Here is a 16,955-nt window from a genome sequence, read left to right on the forward strand (position 1 = left end):
AATATAGCCTGGGTACCAGTCTGTTTCTAGTCTCTTTAATATAGCCTGGGTACCAGTCTGTTTCTGATCTCTTTAATATAGCCTGGGTACCAGTCTGTTTCTGATCTCTTTAATATAGCCTCGGTACCAGTCTGTTTCTAGTCTCTTTAATATAGCCTGGGTACCAGTCTGTTTCTAGTCTCTTTAATATAGCCTGGGAACCAGTCTGTTTCTAGTCTCTTTAATATAGCCTGGGTACCAGTCTGTTTCTAGTCTCTTTAATATAGCCTGGGTACCAGTCTGTTTCTAGTCTCTTTAATATAGCCTGGGTACCAGTCTGTTTCTAGTCTCTTTAATATAGCCTGGGTACCAGTCTGTTTCTGGTCTCTTTAATATAGCCTGGGTACCAGTCTGTTTCTAGTCTCTTTAATATAGCCTGGGTACCAGTCTGTTTCTGGTCTCTTTAATATAGCCTGGGTACCAGTCTGTTTCTGATCTCTTTAATATAGCCTGGGTACCAGTCTGTTTCTAGTCTCTTTAATATAGCCTGGGTACCAGTCTGTTTCTAGTCTCTTTAATATAGCCTGGGTACCAGTCTGTTTCTGGTCTCTTTAATATAGCCTGGGTACCAGTCTGTTTCTAGTCTCTTTAATATAGCCTGGGTACCAGTCTGTTTCTAGTCTCTTTAATATAGCCTGGGTGCCAGTCTGTTTCTGGTCTCTTTAATATAGCCTGGGTACCAGTCTGTTTCTGGTCTCTTTAATATAGCCTGGGTACCAGTCTGTTTCTGGTCTCTTTAATATAGCCTGGGTACCAGTCTGTTTCTGATCTCTTTAATATAGCCTGGGTACCAGTCTGTTTCTAGTCTCTTTAATATAGCCTGGGTACCAGTCTGTTTCTAGTCTCTTTAATATAGCCTGGGTACCAGTCTGTTTCTAGTCTCTTTAATATAGCCTGGGTACCAGTCTGTTTCTGGTCTCTTTAATATAGCCTGGGTACCAGTCTGTTTCTAGTCTCTTATTAATATAGCCTGGGTACCAGTCTGTTTCTGGTCTCTTTAATATAGCCTGGGTACCAGTCTGTTTCTGGTCTCTTTAATATAGTCTGGGTACCAGTCTGTTTCTAGTCTCTTTAATATAGCCTGGGTACCAGTCTGTTTCTGGTCTCTTTAATATAGCCTGGGTACCAGTCTGTTTCTAGTCTCTCTTTAATATAGCCTAGGTACCAGTCTGTTTCTAGTCTCTTTAATATAGCCTGGGTGCCAGTCTGTTTCTAGTCTCTTTTTAATATAGCCTGGGTGCCAGTCTGTTTCTAGTCTCTTATTAATATAGCCTGGGTACCAGTCTGTTTCTAGTCTCTTATTAATATAGCCTGGGTACCAGTCTGTTTCTAGTCTCTTATTAATATAGCCTGGGTGCCAGTCTGTTTCTAGTCTCTTATTAATATAGCCTGGGTACCAGTCTGTTTCTGGTCTCTTATTAATATAGCCTGGGCACCAGTCTGTTTCTGGTCTCTTATTAATATAGCCTGGGCACCAGTCTGTTTCTGGTCTCTTATTAATATAGCCTGGGTACCAGTCTGTTTCTAGTCTCTTTAATATAGCCTCGGTACCAGTCTGTTTCTGGTCTCTTTAATATAGCCTGGGTACCAGTCTGTTTCTAGTCTCTTTAATATAGCCTGGGTACCAGTCTGTTTCTAGTCTCTTTAATATAGCCTGGGTACCAGTCTGTTTCTAGTCTCTTATTAATATAGCCTCGGTACCAGCCTGTTCCAGGTCTCTTTAATATAGCCTGGGTACCAGTCTGTTTCTGATCTCTTGCTAACTCCTTAGAGAATGTCCATGGTCTTGTGTGGTTCAGTTGGTAGAGCATGGCATTTCCAATGCCAGGGTTGTGGGTTCCATTCCCAGTAAAAATGAAAATGTATCCACTCACAACTGTAAGTCTCTCTGGATAAGAGCGTCTGCTAAATGACAAATGGTTTGACAATGGAGTAGGCTACTGAACAGCAGCCTTACCCATGAAACCCTATTCTCAAAGCACAAACTGATCTGGGGCCAGGCTACCGAACAGCAGCCTTACCCATTAAACCCTATTCTCAAAGCACAAACTGATCTGGGGCCAGGCTAGCGAACAGCAGCCTTACCCATGAAACCCTATTCTCAGATACATGCACAAATAGTTGATGAACCCTTTTCCTTCCCCATGTTAGGATCCTGTGGAAGAAGAACGAGGTAGCTGACTATGAGGCCACCACCTTCTCTATCTTCTATAACAACACTCTGTTCCTGGTCCTCGTCATCATCGCCTCCTTCTTCCTGCTGAAGAACTTCAACCCCACCGTGTATCCCTTTTAAGCACATTCAACATCCTCATCAATTTCACTAGAAAGGTGAAGTTCCAGTAGGAACTATGGGTGCTTTAGTAAAGCTGAAAATAGATGGATAATCCTTTACTAATAAGGATTGTTGAGGCTAGACTTACATCCTGGCATTTTCATTGTCCTGTTGTGCTATAGTACTCGAAGGAGAAGCTTTTTTTCATTATTCATTGGCTGTAGTCTGTGGCCTAGTCAATCACCGGTTCAAATCCAGATCCTGTATTGAATGGCCAGGTTGTCACAGCTGCATTCTATTTCTATTCTGTTTACGTTTCTGGATTGCTGTTTACCTCTGGCTGAATAATGTCTGAGAAATGGGGTTGAGTGGAGGAGATGCTGAAATCTGTGTGTGTGCTTGTAGGAGATTGTTAATGCTCACCCATGTACGATAAGTATGTAGCTAAGCCTGACAGGTTATTCCCTGTCCCTACTTGCCTGCCATTTCTTCCCAGTGTATCAACCTCAGAAATTATTTGTCCTTAACCCATTGTTCCCACAGTAACTACATCCTGTCCATCAGTGCCTCATCTGGCCTCATCGCCCTGCTGTCCACTGGATCCAAGTAAAGGAGGAAATAAATGACTGAGAAGAGGGAGGGGTGGCTGGGGTGAAGATAGGGGATTTTCTTTTATGAATGTGAGGAGAATAAAATAATCACAATTTCAGCTGTGAGTTTTCATGAACTTCATGATGCAGGTCTGTCCTGAGTGGTCAGATCAATAACCATTTTGTATGTGATTTATTATTGTCAAGCAGCAAATATTCAGACAATTTATTTCCGTTTCCAAGAATGAAACACCCATAGAATTCATTTTTACATTTTACATTTAAGTCATTTAGCAGACGCTCTTATCCAGAGCGACTTACAAAATGGTGCATTCACCTTATGATATCCAGTGGAACAACCACTTTACAACAGTGCATCTAAATCTTTTAAGGGGGGTTAGAAGGATTACTTTATTCTATCCTAGGTATTCCTTAAAGAGGTGGGATTCATCATTGGCATTATACATTTATTAATGAAGTGTCATACTAATTGATATAGGGTATTTACAGAGGTTGCTGTTCTCATGACAGGATAGGAAATAACATGATTGATCTGGATAGAGAGACACTGATGTTTATGTGAGTAATATAGTTTGTAAATTCTCTTCTGATAACATTACGTACTGTAGAAAACACTTTTATAACGGTCTGGTAACTTTTAAATACTGTAGAAAACATAAAGTTCTGGTATCTTTTAACACAATAGTGTATATTGTCAGTAGAACTGGGGCAGTTCATGTGACATTCCTGGCGGCCTAGTTCCATTTAATCCACTAGCTTCTTGCCCTTTTATATGTTCAGAGATCACACCAACCTTTCAGAGCTAGCTGATAAGGGAATGGGACCAGACCATTGCCACACACAGACAACTCAATCTCAAACCCACTCTTAGCTTTTACTCTGTGCGCTTGAGTAGATCTGAGCTATTATAACGTTGTCTATACCTATTCAATACTTTCATTAAATGGATGAGGGTGACGGGGTTAATTTGGGGCTGGGCACCTGTGTTCTGTTAGCAGGGCTCATGTCAAGGCACTCTGCAGGGTGGATCACTGCACACTGAAAGGCCTGGTCCCAATCTGATCACTGGTCACCTTCCTACTGTAGGTATAGGAGAGAGTCATCAGATTGATATCTAGCTAACATCTATCATTAACTATTGATCTCTGTTAGTGCTGGATTCAATCCCTATTGCTGAAGTATCGGGGAAGAGCAGTGTAAAAATGTAAAGGTAAATTCAGATTGCGCCGACATGCAGCGGTTACCGTGAATGCAGTCTCCATGAATGCAGTAACATTCCCTTTAAATTTAAATTGAGCTATAACACAGATCTTCTGCGATACGGATTGATTCCAGTCCTAAGTGTAAGCAAACCATCACATACAGCAACCATCTGTAAGCGAGAAGGCATGGACGTTATCATAAACTTAACACTAAATATTGATGATGGAGGAAGGCTCATAATAATGTCTGGAATAGAGTGAAATCAAACACATGGAGTTCAATACCATTCCAGCTAATTAAGGTTAAGTGCCTTGCTCAAGAGCACATTGTCAGATGTTTCACCTTGGGTGTTTGAACCAGCATCCTTTCGGTTACTGGCCCGATACTCTAACCACTAGGCTACTTGCTGCCCTAGCAAGGTGCCAGCCAGCTCCTATGGTAGGACTTAACCATCTGCCAAGCAAGCCGTTGTTCATTTCTCCCATAATGAGTTATTTATAAAATGTTAAATCCACCTAAATCCGTCTATTTTAAAGAAAATTAGCCTAAGCTAAATGTGTAAAACCCAGGAGCGGAGGAGGACTGGTATCAGGACCAAACAGCCATGTATGCATGGTGCTGCTGACACAATGAGAAACAGTGGAACACTATTTACACAATACTTATAGATTATTTATAGAATGCTTTATTTTAATCTGCAAGAAAGGGGGCTTGAGGTCTGTTTATGTTACAAGGTTTTCCCCATAATGTTTAATATATACACCCTTGAAAGACAAAACATTTAAACACTCAGAAGAAATGTATTTTCACATACTATTATAGAATAAATATATACCTTTGTAATTTCTCTAAATACTTCACCTAACTTTCGCATTATCACTGAAACAAGCAACACTAGCGGGTAACATTGGTCTGGTGGGAGGTCGTGTCACAGAGTTGCTTGTGCTATCCCTGATTCACATCAGCAATCAACGATGCAGGTTCAGTTCAGAGGCAGGAGTATCCTCTATGGCTGCAAACACACAGTATACAGTACAGCACAGGAGACCACCTGCCCACTCAGGTGTCACTGGGAGTCTCAGTTGCCTTTCCTTGACTCCTCGCATCCTCTCTCCTCGCCTCCTTCTCAAAACCAATTGGATGAGAAAGTCAGAGTTTGCTCCCCTAAGACCTTCCCCTCCAATGGATTTTGAGAAGGAGGTGAGGAGAGAGGACGTCAAGGGGAAAATCTCAATTGCATACTCTTCGCCTCCTCTTCTCAAAACCCATTGGATGAGAAACCCAGAGGTCCCGCCCCTCTGATCTTCTCCACCAATGGGTTTTGAGAAAGAGGCGAGGATAGAGGACGCAAGGAGTGAGCGATTGAGATTCTCCATATCTCTCTCGCTGAGAATCTATTAAAGATATTCCATAGCAGTTCCTCATACGACCAGAGGGGGACGACAACATGCACAGTCTACCCCTCGCATACAGACCAAACCCCTGTCACTGAAACTCAATGTCCCAGGGTGCTCTGCTTTGCAAGGTCAAACAAGTGTCAAATACAGTAGACTGGCTGGAGAGAGGAGTTTGTTTTCAAAATGCATTGTAGAAGAAGCTTACGGTATATTCTAAGTATTAACCCTCTTCTGTGTTGTTTTGTATAATGTGCTTATGAAGAGAAAGTCCAGGCACACCAGAGAGGGGAAGCATGCATCTACATGGTTAATAAACTCAGGAGTCAGAATATCTACTGTTAGAGTAAGCTGAGCTGAAAGCTGGTCTAGGCAGAGGGTGAGCCTGGTTAGGCTGAACTAAGCTTGGTTACACTGGGCTAAGCAGGCTGGGGCTGAGCTGAGCAGGCCTGAACTGGGCTGGATTAGACTGAGCTGAAACCCCATGGAGGCTGAACCCAGGTGGTTGGTGGAACCGGATCCACAGAGGTTGTACAGCAGTGGTTCTGCTTCCTCCTGGGTGTCTAGGAGCGATACTCCTTCTTACTGTATGGCTTGTTCCCCAGTATGTGATCGATGTCCGACACCACATGAGACGTCATTTTTGGAAGGAACTGTGGAAAATAGCAGAACGTGTGTGAGTGTACGTGTGTGAGTACACGTGTTTTCCAATATTATCAGGACCATAATATCCTTACAAAGTAGGAAAACAAGACATTGTTTGAAAAGTCAGGACTTTTTCCATGTCCTGAATTAGTTAAAATTAGAAACATTTGTTATAGATCTTTCATTCTCATTGAAAACAAATCTAAGAAGCGGTAGATCTGTTCTATGTCTGATATTTCTGTGCTTCCCGTTCTTAAGTTTTATTTTTGCGATTTTTACTTTCCGGTTTTGTACACCAGCTTCAAACAGCTGAAAATACAATAAAATATTTCACAGCAGTTTTGATGGTACAATGATTCTCTACGCTATGAGTGCTTCTTTGTCACATAAACTGAAATTAGGCAAACTATTATAATTTTAGCAACCAGGAAATGGCAGAGAGATTCCTGCATATTGCACCTTTAAGGGTTAGGTTTAGGGTTAAAGGAAAATTTCACCACTGCTCGATTTCACTATATATATATATTTCCATAAAATGTTATCAACATAACATATGTGTCATAAAAATGCATATAGGAGCGTTTACGCATCTCACCGGTTGAAACGGGCCAGCTACATTGCCTGGTTGTAAGGAAACCACAATATCCAGAATTCATAGTGATTTCAGGACATGGAGGACCACTCCATGGAGGTGTGAGAATTATCAAAATGTCTGTAGCCAGCACTTTCAGCCTGAGGACTTTTGAAACGGAACTGAAGTTTCAACTGATGGGTTTGTCATGTCGTCGAACATTGAAAAGGGATGCTACTCTATCAATTTTGCCCTTCACTTCAAAGAGGGAGCTATCCGATCAGTCAACATCAACGCAGCAGAAAATAAGTCAAGCTGAGGTAACGTAGCTAACGTTACCTCAGCTAACTAGCTACAGTTGAAGTCGGAAGTTTACGTACACCTTAGCCAAATACATTTAAGCTCAGTTTTTCACAATTCCTGACGTTTAATCCAAGTAAAAATTCCCTGTCTTAGGTCAGTTAGGATCACCACTTTATTTTAAGAATGTGAAATGTCAGAATAATAGTAGAGAGAATTCTTTATTTCAGATTTTATTTCTTCCATCACATTCTCAGTGGGTCAGAAGTTTACATACACTCAATTAGTATTTAGTAGCATTGCCTTTAAATTGTTTAACATGGGTCAAACATTTCGGGTAGCCTTCCACAAGCTTCTCATAATAAGTTGGGTGAATTTTGGCCCATTCCTCCTGACAGAGCTGGTGTAACAGAGTCAGGTTTGTAGACCTCCTTGCTCTCACATGCTTTTTCAGTTCTGCCCCCACATTTTCTATAGGATTGAGGTCAGGGCTTTGTGATACCTCTAATACCCTGACTTTGTTGACCTTAAGCCATTTTGCCACAACTTTGGAAGTATGCTTGGGTCATTGTCCATTTGGAAGACCCACTTGCGACCAAGCTTTAACTTCCTGACTGATGTCTTGAGATGTTGCTTCAATATATCCATATCATTTTCCTACCTCACGTTGACATCTATTTTGTGAAGTGCACCAGTCCCTCCTTCAGCAAAGCACCCCCACAACATGATGCTGCCACCACATGCTTAACAGTTGGGATGGTGTTCTTTGGCTTGCAAGCCTCCCCCTTTTTCCTCCAAACATAACGACGGTCATTATGCAAAAAGTAGATGTTCTAACCGACTTGCCAAAACTATAGTTTGTTAACAAGAAATTTGTGGAGTGGTTGAAAAATGAGTTTTAATGACTCGAACCTAAGTGTATGTAAACTTCCGACTTCAACTGTAATTTGCTAGCAAACTACATTTGTTAATATAACCAAAATATAGCTAGCTAGCTAGCTTTCATAATACGCTGGCTAGACATTCCAAAGCATATCAATGTAAATTGGCAGCTGCTATCTGGCAATGTGATTAGTAACTTACGAAGCTAACGTTAGCTTCGTTAGGTTAATTAAGGTTACGTTAGCTAACCATTATCTAGCTAGCTAACCAACTACTGCAGAGTCCAACGTGATTGTGTTCTACTTAGAGTCTGATCCCATCAACATCAAGTCACCTTCTAACATCTTACTAAAATCTACTAAATATTTCCATGAATCCATGATACTATAATGGTAGGCTTGACTACCAACAACGACGAGACGGCCTACAGGGAGGAGGTGAAGGCCCTCGGAGTGTGGTGTCAGGAAAATAACCTCACACTTAATGTCAACAAAACAAAGGAGATGATCGTGGACTTCAGGAAACAGCAGAGGGAGCAGCCCCCTATCCACATCGACGGGACAGTAGTGGAGAGGGTGGAGAGTTTTAAGTTCCTCGGCATACACATCACGGACAAACTGAAATGGTCCACCCACACAGACAGCGTGGTGAAGAAGGCGCTGCAGCGCCTCTTCAACCTCATGAGGCTGAAGAAATTTGGCTTGTCACGAAAAACACTCACAAACTTTTACAGATGCACAATTGAGAGCATCCTGTCGTGCTGTATTACCGCCTGGTACGGCAACTGCTCTGCCCACAACCGTAAAGCTCTCCAGTGGGTAGTGAGGTCTGCACAACGCCTCACCGGGGGCAAACTACCTGCCCTCCATGACACCTACAACACCTGATGTCACAGGAAGGCCAAAAAGATCATCAAGGACAGCAACCACCCGAGCCACTGCCTGTTCACCCCGCTAACATCCAGAAGGCGAGGTCAGTACAGATGCATCAAAGCTGGAACTGAGAGACTGAAAAACAGCTTCTATCTCAAGGCCATCAGACTGTTAAACAGCCATCACTAACAGAGAGGCTGCTGCCAACATACTGATTCAACATCAGCCAGTTTAATAATGGGAAAATGTATGTAATAAATGTATCACTAGCCACTTTAAACAACGCCACTTTATATAATGTTTACATACCCTACATTACTCATCTCATATGTATATACTGTACTCTATACCATCTACGGCATCTTGCCTATGCCGTTCAGGCATCACTCATTCATATATTTATTTGTACATATTCTTATTCATTCCTTTACACTTGTGTGTATAAGGTAGTTGTTGTGAAATTGTTAGGTTAGATTACTTGTTAGATATTACTGCATGGTCGGAACTAGAAGCACAAGCATTTCGCTACACTCACATTAACATCTGCTAACCATGTGTATGTGACAAATAAAAATTTGATTTGATAAGCATATATATATATATATATATATACTGGAGCTAGCCATAACCGTGGTCCATGTTGTTTACAAGTAGGCTACAACTTCTACTGTAGTTTTCTATTAAGGAGGTTTAATTGATCATTCAATGCTTGAAGTGTAAATTGGAGGAAAGGAGGTATTAGTGAGGAGGGGATGGTGTGGGTGGTGTCTGTTGGGGGTGGCTATTGTGAGGAGGGGTGGTGTCTGCTGGGGGTGGGTATTGTGAGGAGGGGATGGTGTGGGTGGTGTCTGTTGGGGGTGGCTATTGTGAGGAGGGGGTGGTGTCTGTTGGGGTGGGTATTGTGAGGAGGGGGTGGTGTCTGTTGGGGGAGGGTATTGTGAGGAGGGGGTGGTGTCTGCTGGGGGTGGCTATTGTGAGGAGGGGGTGGTGTCTGTTGGGGGTGGGTATTGTGAGGAGGGGGTGGTGTCTGTTGGTGGTGGGTCTTGTGAGGAGGGGATGGTGTGGGTGGTGTCTGTTGGGGTGGGTATTGTGAGGAGGGGATGGTGTGGGTGGGTGACTGGTGTCTGTTGGGGGTGGCTATTGTGAGGAGGGGATGGTGTCTGTTGGGGGTGGCTATTGTGAGGAGGGGGTGGTGTCTGTTGGGGGTGGGTATTGTGAGGAGGGGATGGTGTGGGTGGTGTCTGTTGGGGTGGGTATTGTGAGGAGGGGATGGTGTGGGTGGGTGACTGGTGTCTGTTGGGGGAGGGTATTGTGAGGAGGGGATGGTGTGGGTGGGTGACTGGTGTCTGTTGGGGGAGGGTATTGTGAGGAGGGGATGGTGTGGGTGGGTGACTGGTGTCTGTTGGGGGAGGGTATTGTGAGGAGGGGATGGTGTGGGTGGTGTCTGTTGGGGCGGGTATTGTGAGGAGGGGATGGTGTGGGTGGGTGACTGGTGTCTGTTGGGGGAGGGTATTGTGAGGAGGGGATGGTGTGGGTGGGTGACTGGTGTCTGTTGGAGGAGGGGATGGTGTGGGTGGTGTCTGTTGGGGGTGGGTATTGTGAGGAGGGGATGGTGTCTCCTGACCCCTCCTGTCTCAGCCTCCAGTATTTATGCTGCAGTAGTTTATGTGTCGGGGGGCTAGGGTCAGTCTGTTACATCTGGAGTATTTCTCTTGTCTTATCCGGTGTCCTGTGTGAATTTAAATATGCTCTCTCTAATTCTCTCTTTCTGTCTTTCTCTCGGAGTACCTGAGCCCTAGGACCATGCCTCAGGACTACCTGGTATGATGACTCCTTGCTGTCCCCAGTCCACCTGGCCGTGCTGCTGCTCCAGTTTCAACTGTTCTGCCTGCGGCTATGGAAGCCTGACCTGTTCACCGGACGTGCTTGTTGCACCCTCGACAACTACTATGATTATTATTATTTGACCATGCTGGTCATTTATGAACATTTTAACATTTTAACATCTTGACCATGTTCTGTTATAATATCCACCCTGCACAGCCAGAAGAGGACTGGCCACCCCTCATAGCCTGGTTCCTCTCTAGGTTTCTTCCTAGGTTTTTGGCCTTTCTAGGGAGTTTTTCCTAGGGAGTTTTTCCTAGCCACCGTGCTTCTTTCACATGCTTTGCTTGCTGTTTGGGGTTTTAGGCTGGGTTTCTGTACAGCACTTTGAGATATCAGCTGATGTACGAAGGGCTATATAAAAATAAATTTGATTGATTGATTGATTGATGGTGTGGGTGGTGTCTGTTGGGGGAGGGTATTGTGAGGAGGGGATGGTGTGGGTGGTGTCTGTTGGGGGAGGGTATTGTGAGGAGGGGATGGTGTGGGTGGTGTCTGTTGGGGGAGGGTATTGTGAGGAGGGGATGGTGTGGGTGGTGTCTGTTGGGGGAGGGTATTGTGAGGAGGGGATGGTGTGGGTGGTGTCTGTTGGGGGAGGGTATTGTGAGGAGGGGATGGTGTGGGTGGTGTCTGTTGGGGGAGGGTATTGTGAGGAGGGGATGGTGTGGGTGGTGTCTGTTGGGGGAGGGTATTGTGAGGAGGGGATGGTGTGGGTGGTGTCTGTTGGGGGAGGGTATTGTGAGGAGGGGATGGTGTGGGTGGTGTCTGTTGGGGGAGGGGATTGTGAGGAGGGGATGGTGTGGGTGGTGTCTGTTGGGGGTGGGTATTGTGAGGAGGGGATGGTGTGGGTGGTGTCTGTTGGGGGAGGGTATTGTGTGTGAAGGTTAGTATGCATGATTATTGACATGTGGGTGGATATAGTAGGTTGTTTGAGTGTGTATTGATGGGGGGCAAAGCAGCATTACGTTGGCTAATCATTGACTACTGTGTGTCCTACAGACTCATCTTGCTGCTTCTGGTGATGACGATGACCTAGACACCAGCTTTAGTAGTACAGAGCCTGTAGGCCCATTGGATGTAAGCTTTCAGCCTGTAGGCCCATTGGATGTAAGCTTTCAGCCTGTAGGCCCATTGGATGGAAGCTTTCAGCCTGTAGGCCCATTGGATGGAAGCTTTCAGCCTGTAGGCCCATTGGATGGAAGCTTTCAGCCTGTACGCCCATTGGATGGAAGCTTTCAGCCTGTAGGCCCATTGGATGGAAGCTTTCAGCCTGTAGGCCCATTGGATGGAAGCTTTCAGCCTGTAGGCCCATTGGATGGAAGCTTTCAGCCTGTAGGCCCATTGGATGGAAGCTTTCAGCCTGTAGGCCCATTGGATGGAAGCTTTCAGCCTGTAGGCCCATTGGATGGAAGCTTTCAGCCTGTAGGCCCATTGGATGGAAGCTTTCAGCCTGTACACCCATTGGATGCAAGCTTTCAGCCTGCACACCCATTGGATGGAAGCTTTCAGCCTGTAGGCCCATTGGATGGAAGCTTTCAGCCTGTAGGCCCATTGGATGGAAGCTTTCAGCCTGTACACCCATTTGGATGGAAGCTTTCAGCCTGTACACCCATTGGATGGAAGCTTTCAGCCTGTACACCCATTGGATGGAAGCTTTCAGCCTGTACACCCATTGGATGAAAGCTTTCAGCCTGTACACCCATTGGATGAAAGCTTTCAGCCTGTACACCCATTAGATGAAAGCTTTCAGCCTGTACACCCATTGGATGAAAGCTTTCAGCCTGTATTAAGCTGAAGCTCAACATCCTCTGACTTTGAAAGCAGCCAGGACAGCCAAAGGTATTTATAAAAGCACAATACCCTCTTGAGAAAACAAAAATCACCAAAACATATATACTGTCTACAAGACAAGTGCTCCTCAAACTTTTCACACCCTTGCAGTCAGTTCTTTGTTATGGGGGACAGAGGCTGTTAGTATACTCTTCTAGCCTATTCACTGTTGTTAGCAGTGCTCGTCTACTCAACAGCATAACTGTAGGTGCTCATATATAGCAATACCCGACTAAACTGTCTACAAGTCAAGCACACCCTCAAACTTTTCACATCTTTGCTAACAGCCCATCTCAATGGCCTGTTATTGGCTCTGAGTGTAGCAAAACACATACCAGTCTACTGTACCCTTTTGTTTACAGATGGACATGGTTTATTGTATGCTTACACATCCTCATGATCAGTCATCATGTCTTTCCAGGAAGACTTAAGAGTACAAACAAATCTTCTGGGCTGTATGTTCCTATCTAAAATAACATCAACAAATGTTTTGTCATCTTCTTGGAAAGAGGAATCATCAGAAGCATCCATGGTAGCTAATTATTTAGCAGTCTCGGATAGACAGTGAATGGTAACAGAGCTCCTGTGAACTTGTAAACTAGTCCCGCCAGCGTTTTGAAAAGCCTGCCTTCGAGGGTGGGAACATTTACATTTACATTTAAGTCATTTAGCAGACGCTCTTATCCAGAGCGACTTACAAATTGGTGCATTCACCTTATAATATCCAGTGGAACAACCACTTTACAATAGTGCATCTAAATCTTTTAAGGGGGGGGTTAGAAGGATTACTTTATCCTATCCTAGGTATTCCTTAAAGAGGTGGGGTTTCAGGTGTCTCCGGAAGGTGGTGATTGACTCCGCTGTCCTGGCGTCGTGAGGGAGCTTGTTCCACCATTGGGGTGCCAGAGCAGCGAACAGTTTTGACTGGGCTGAGCGGGAACTGTGCTTCCTCAGAGGTAGGGAGGCGAGCAGGCCAGAGGTGGATGAACGGAGTGCCCTTGTTTGGGTGTAGGGCCTGATCAGAGCCGGAACAAGGAAGTATGGCTCCCATCAGGCTATAGTCTTTACAAAGCCAGGGAAAATGAGTCAACCTAGATATCCTGCAATGTCGTGGCAGACAGAAACATTGAGACAAGCCCAGTGGCTCTATTGAGCAAGGACAATCATATCAACTCGTGCAATCAGCGAAACACAAAGGCCACAATAATTGCTACAAAACATGCCCCCGTTCATTTTTACATTAGACAACAGGCTCAATCAACAAATGATGTCATTGGTTGAACTCCCGATGTGAAAATTAATTATTTCTGAAACACCCTAACCTTATAATGGAAAAACAGTGTCTAGCGGTGAAGTTTCCCTTTAAGATTAGGGTTAGGTTTAAGGTTAGGTTTAGGAGTTAGGGTTAGATTTAAAGTCAGGGTTAGATTTAAGGTTAGAGGTAGATTTAAGGTTAGGGTTAGATTTAAGGTTAGGGTTAGATTTAAGGGTAGGGTTAGATTTAAGTTTAGGGTTAGATTTAAGGTTAAGGTTAGATTTAAGGTCAGGGTTAGATTTACGGTTAGGTTTTGGGCTAGGTTAAGGTTTGATTTAAGGTCAGAGTTATATTTAAGGTTAGGGTTAGATTTAAGGTTAGGGTTAGATTTAAGGTCAGGCTTAGATTTAAGGTCAGGGTTAGATTTAAGGTTAGGGTTAGATTTAAGGTCAGGGTTAGATTTAAGGTCAGGCTTAGATTTAAGGTCAGGGTTAGATTTAAGGTTAGGGTTAGATTTAAGGTTAGATTTAAGTTTGGGTTAGATTTAAGGTATTTTACGCTGCTGCTACTCTCTGTTTATTATCTTTGCATAGTCACTATAACTCTACCTACATGTACATATTACCTCAGTTACCTCACTAACCGATGCCCCCACACATTGACTCTGTACCGGTACCCCGTGTATATAGCCTCGCTATTGTTATTTTACTGCTGCTCTTTAATTATATATATTTTCATAAAACTGCATTGTTTGTTAAGGGCTTGTAAGTAAGCATTTCACTGTAATGTCTACACCTGTTGTATTCGGCGCATGTGACAAATAAAATGTTCATTTGATTTTAAGGTTAGCTTTAGGAGTTAGGTTTAGAGTTAGGTTAAGGTTTGGGTTAGGTTTAGAGTTTAGGTTAAGGTTTGGGTTAGGTTTAGGGTTAGGTTAAGGTTTGGGTTAGGTTTAGGGTTAAGGTAAATCGGAATTTGAATGGGAATTCATTTTCACTCCCCAAAAATGCGTGTGCGTGTGTGTGTGTGTTTACCATAGGAGCCTGCTGAGGGGAGAACGGCTCATAATAATGTCCAGAACGGAGCAAATAGAATGGCAGCAAACACCTGGAAACCATGTATTTGATATATTTGATACCATTCCACTGATTCCACTCCAGTCATTACCACCAACCTCCTGTGATGTTTACCTGTATGGAACCCAGGTTCTCTGTTAGCTGCTCTGGACTGGAGGATCCCAGGAGGACTGAGCTCACCCCCTCGTTCCTCAAACACCAGGCTATTGAAGAAGAGAAGGAAAGAGTACGGAAAGGAGAGAGCGGGGGGACATTTGGTATTTTATTAGGTTCCCATTAACTGTTGCACAAGCAGCAGCTACTCTTCCTGAGGTCCACACAAAACATGAAACATGACATAATACAGAACATCAATAGACAAGAAGAGCTCAAGGACAGAACTACATACATTTACATGGGAGTGGGAATGTATTGCTGACATCCACTTGGTGGCGCTCTACCATCATTAATACTTAAGTACTGAAACAACGTAGAGTGCATGTGTGTGATTGCACGCCCATCCTCGTCTCTCTCACCCACGGCCAGTTGTGGGAGAGTACAGCCCAGCTTCTCAGCTATGTGTCCCAGCTCCTTCAGCTTAGCCTGCTGTTTCCTCCCATCCTCACTCACTATCTTCTCCTTTAACCACTGATACGACTGCAGAGAGAGAGAGAGAGAGAGAAGAGAGCGAAGACGAGGAAAAGAGAGGAGAGGGAGAGAGAAAGAGAGGGCGGGAGAGAGAGAAAGAGAGGGGGAAAGAGGGAGGGAGCGAGAGAGGGAAAGAGAGAGAGGGGAAAGGGAGGGAGAGAGAGAGAGGGAAAGAGGGAGGAGAGAGAGAGGGAAAGAGAGAGAGGGAGAGAAAGGGAGGGACGGAGAGAGAGAGAGAAGAGGGAGAGAGAGAAGAGGGAGAGATAGGGGGAGAGAGAATGCGTGAGGTAGAGAAAGAGGCGATGTAAAAAGTGAGAAAGGAGAGAGGGAGATGAGAAGAGGAACGGAGAGAAAGATTTCCACCATATTGGCTTCCCCTATCCAGTTCCAGCAGATAGATCAGTGCAGATAGATCAGTGCAGATAGATCAGTGCAGATAGATCAGTGCAGATAGATCAGTGCAGATAGAGTGGATGACACTGGATCCGCCAGGTTGCTCAAGATCCAAGGCAAAATAACAGTTTTTTCCAACTACTTACACACAAAATCTTTTCATGTCACACGATTTTTGAAACCTCTCACTCAAAGTGCAAAACTACACACCAAATATCTAAAAACATAAGCTATTTCTCAGCCTTTGACTCTGTTGTCAATTACATAAAACATTTTTTTCAAAACACTACACACAATTCTCTACCTAAAACACAAAAATCGAACAGGAAGTGACTTGCTTTCCTTTTCCAAACACAACCAATCAAATCTACACTTATTCACCAGGTCACACACACACTCCTCACATGTGCAAACACTAATTGCTTAACTGATCACTAACCAATCACTGCTTTACTGTAGTATAGGCCTATAAATACACTGCTCAAAAAAATAAAGGGAACACTTAAACAACACAATGTAACTCCAAGTCAATCACACTTCTGTGAAATCAAACTGTCCACTTAGGAAGCAACACTGATTGACAATGAATTTCACATGCTGTTGTGCAAATGGAATAGACAACAGGTGGAAATTATAGGCAATTAGCAAGACACCCCCAATAAAGGAGTGGTTCTGCAGGTGGGGAGCACAGACCACTTCTCAGTTCCTATGCTTCCTGGCTGATGTTTTGGTCACTTTTGAATGCTGGCGGTGCTTTCACTCTAGTGGTAGCATGAGACGGAGTCTACAACCCACACAAGTGGCTCAGGTAGTGCAGCTCATCCAGGATGGCACATCAATGCGAGCTGTGGCAAGAAGGTTTGCTGTGTCTGTCAGCACAGTGTCCAGAGCATGGAGGCGCTACCAGGAGACAGGCCAGTACATCAGGAGACGTGGAAGAGGCCGTAGGAGGGCTACAACCCAGCAGCAGGACCGCTACCTCCGCCTTTGTGCAAGGAGGAGCAGGAGAAGCACTGCCAGAGCCCTGCAAAATGACCTCCAGCAGGCCACAAATGTGCATGTGTCTGCTCAAACGGTCAGAAACAGACTCCACGAGGG

At 44.2% G+C, this 16,955-nt stretch overlaps 2 protein-coding genes across 2 annotated transcripts in view; one reads left to right on the plus strand and one right to left on the minus strand.

The window, feature by feature from the left end:
• Window positions 1-3,023, plus strand: part of LOC106581450 (translocon-associated protein subunit gamma) — a 4,262-nt gene extending 1,239 nt beyond the window's left edge. The window contains exons 4-5 of the mRNA XM_014163515.3: window positions 2,191-2,322; window positions 2,858-3,023. Coding sequence (XP_014018990.1) covers window positions 2,191-2,322; window positions 2,858-2,924 — 199 coding nt within the window. The 3' untranslated portion in view covers window positions 2,925-3,023. The remainder of the gene's footprint in view (window positions 1-2,190; window positions 2,323-2,857) is intronic.
• A 331-nt stretch (window positions 3,024-3,354) lies between these two features.
• Window positions 3,355-16,955, minus strand: part of LOC106581449 (voltage-gated potassium channel subunit beta-1) — a 176,366-nt gene continuing 162,765 nt past the window's right edge. Inside the window, exons 12-14 of the mRNA XM_045704032.2 lie at window positions 15,353-15,473; window positions 14,952-15,040; window positions 3,355-6,175 (exon numbers count right to left, since the gene is read on the minus strand). Coding sequence (XP_045559988.1) covers window positions 6,086-6,175; window positions 14,952-15,040; window positions 15,353-15,473 — 300 coding nt within the window. The 3' untranslated portion in view covers window positions 3,355-6,085. The remainder of the gene's footprint in view (window positions 6,176-14,951; window positions 15,041-15,352; window positions 15,474-16,955) is intronic.

The sequence above is a fragment of the Salmo salar genome, chromosome 20 (genome assembly GCF_965601325.2).
Source record: "Salmo salar chromosome 20, fSalSal1, whole genome shotgun sequence".
Taxonomy (NCBI): domain Eukaryota; kingdom Metazoa; phylum Chordata; class Actinopteri; order Salmoniformes; family Salmonidae; genus Salmo; species Salmo salar.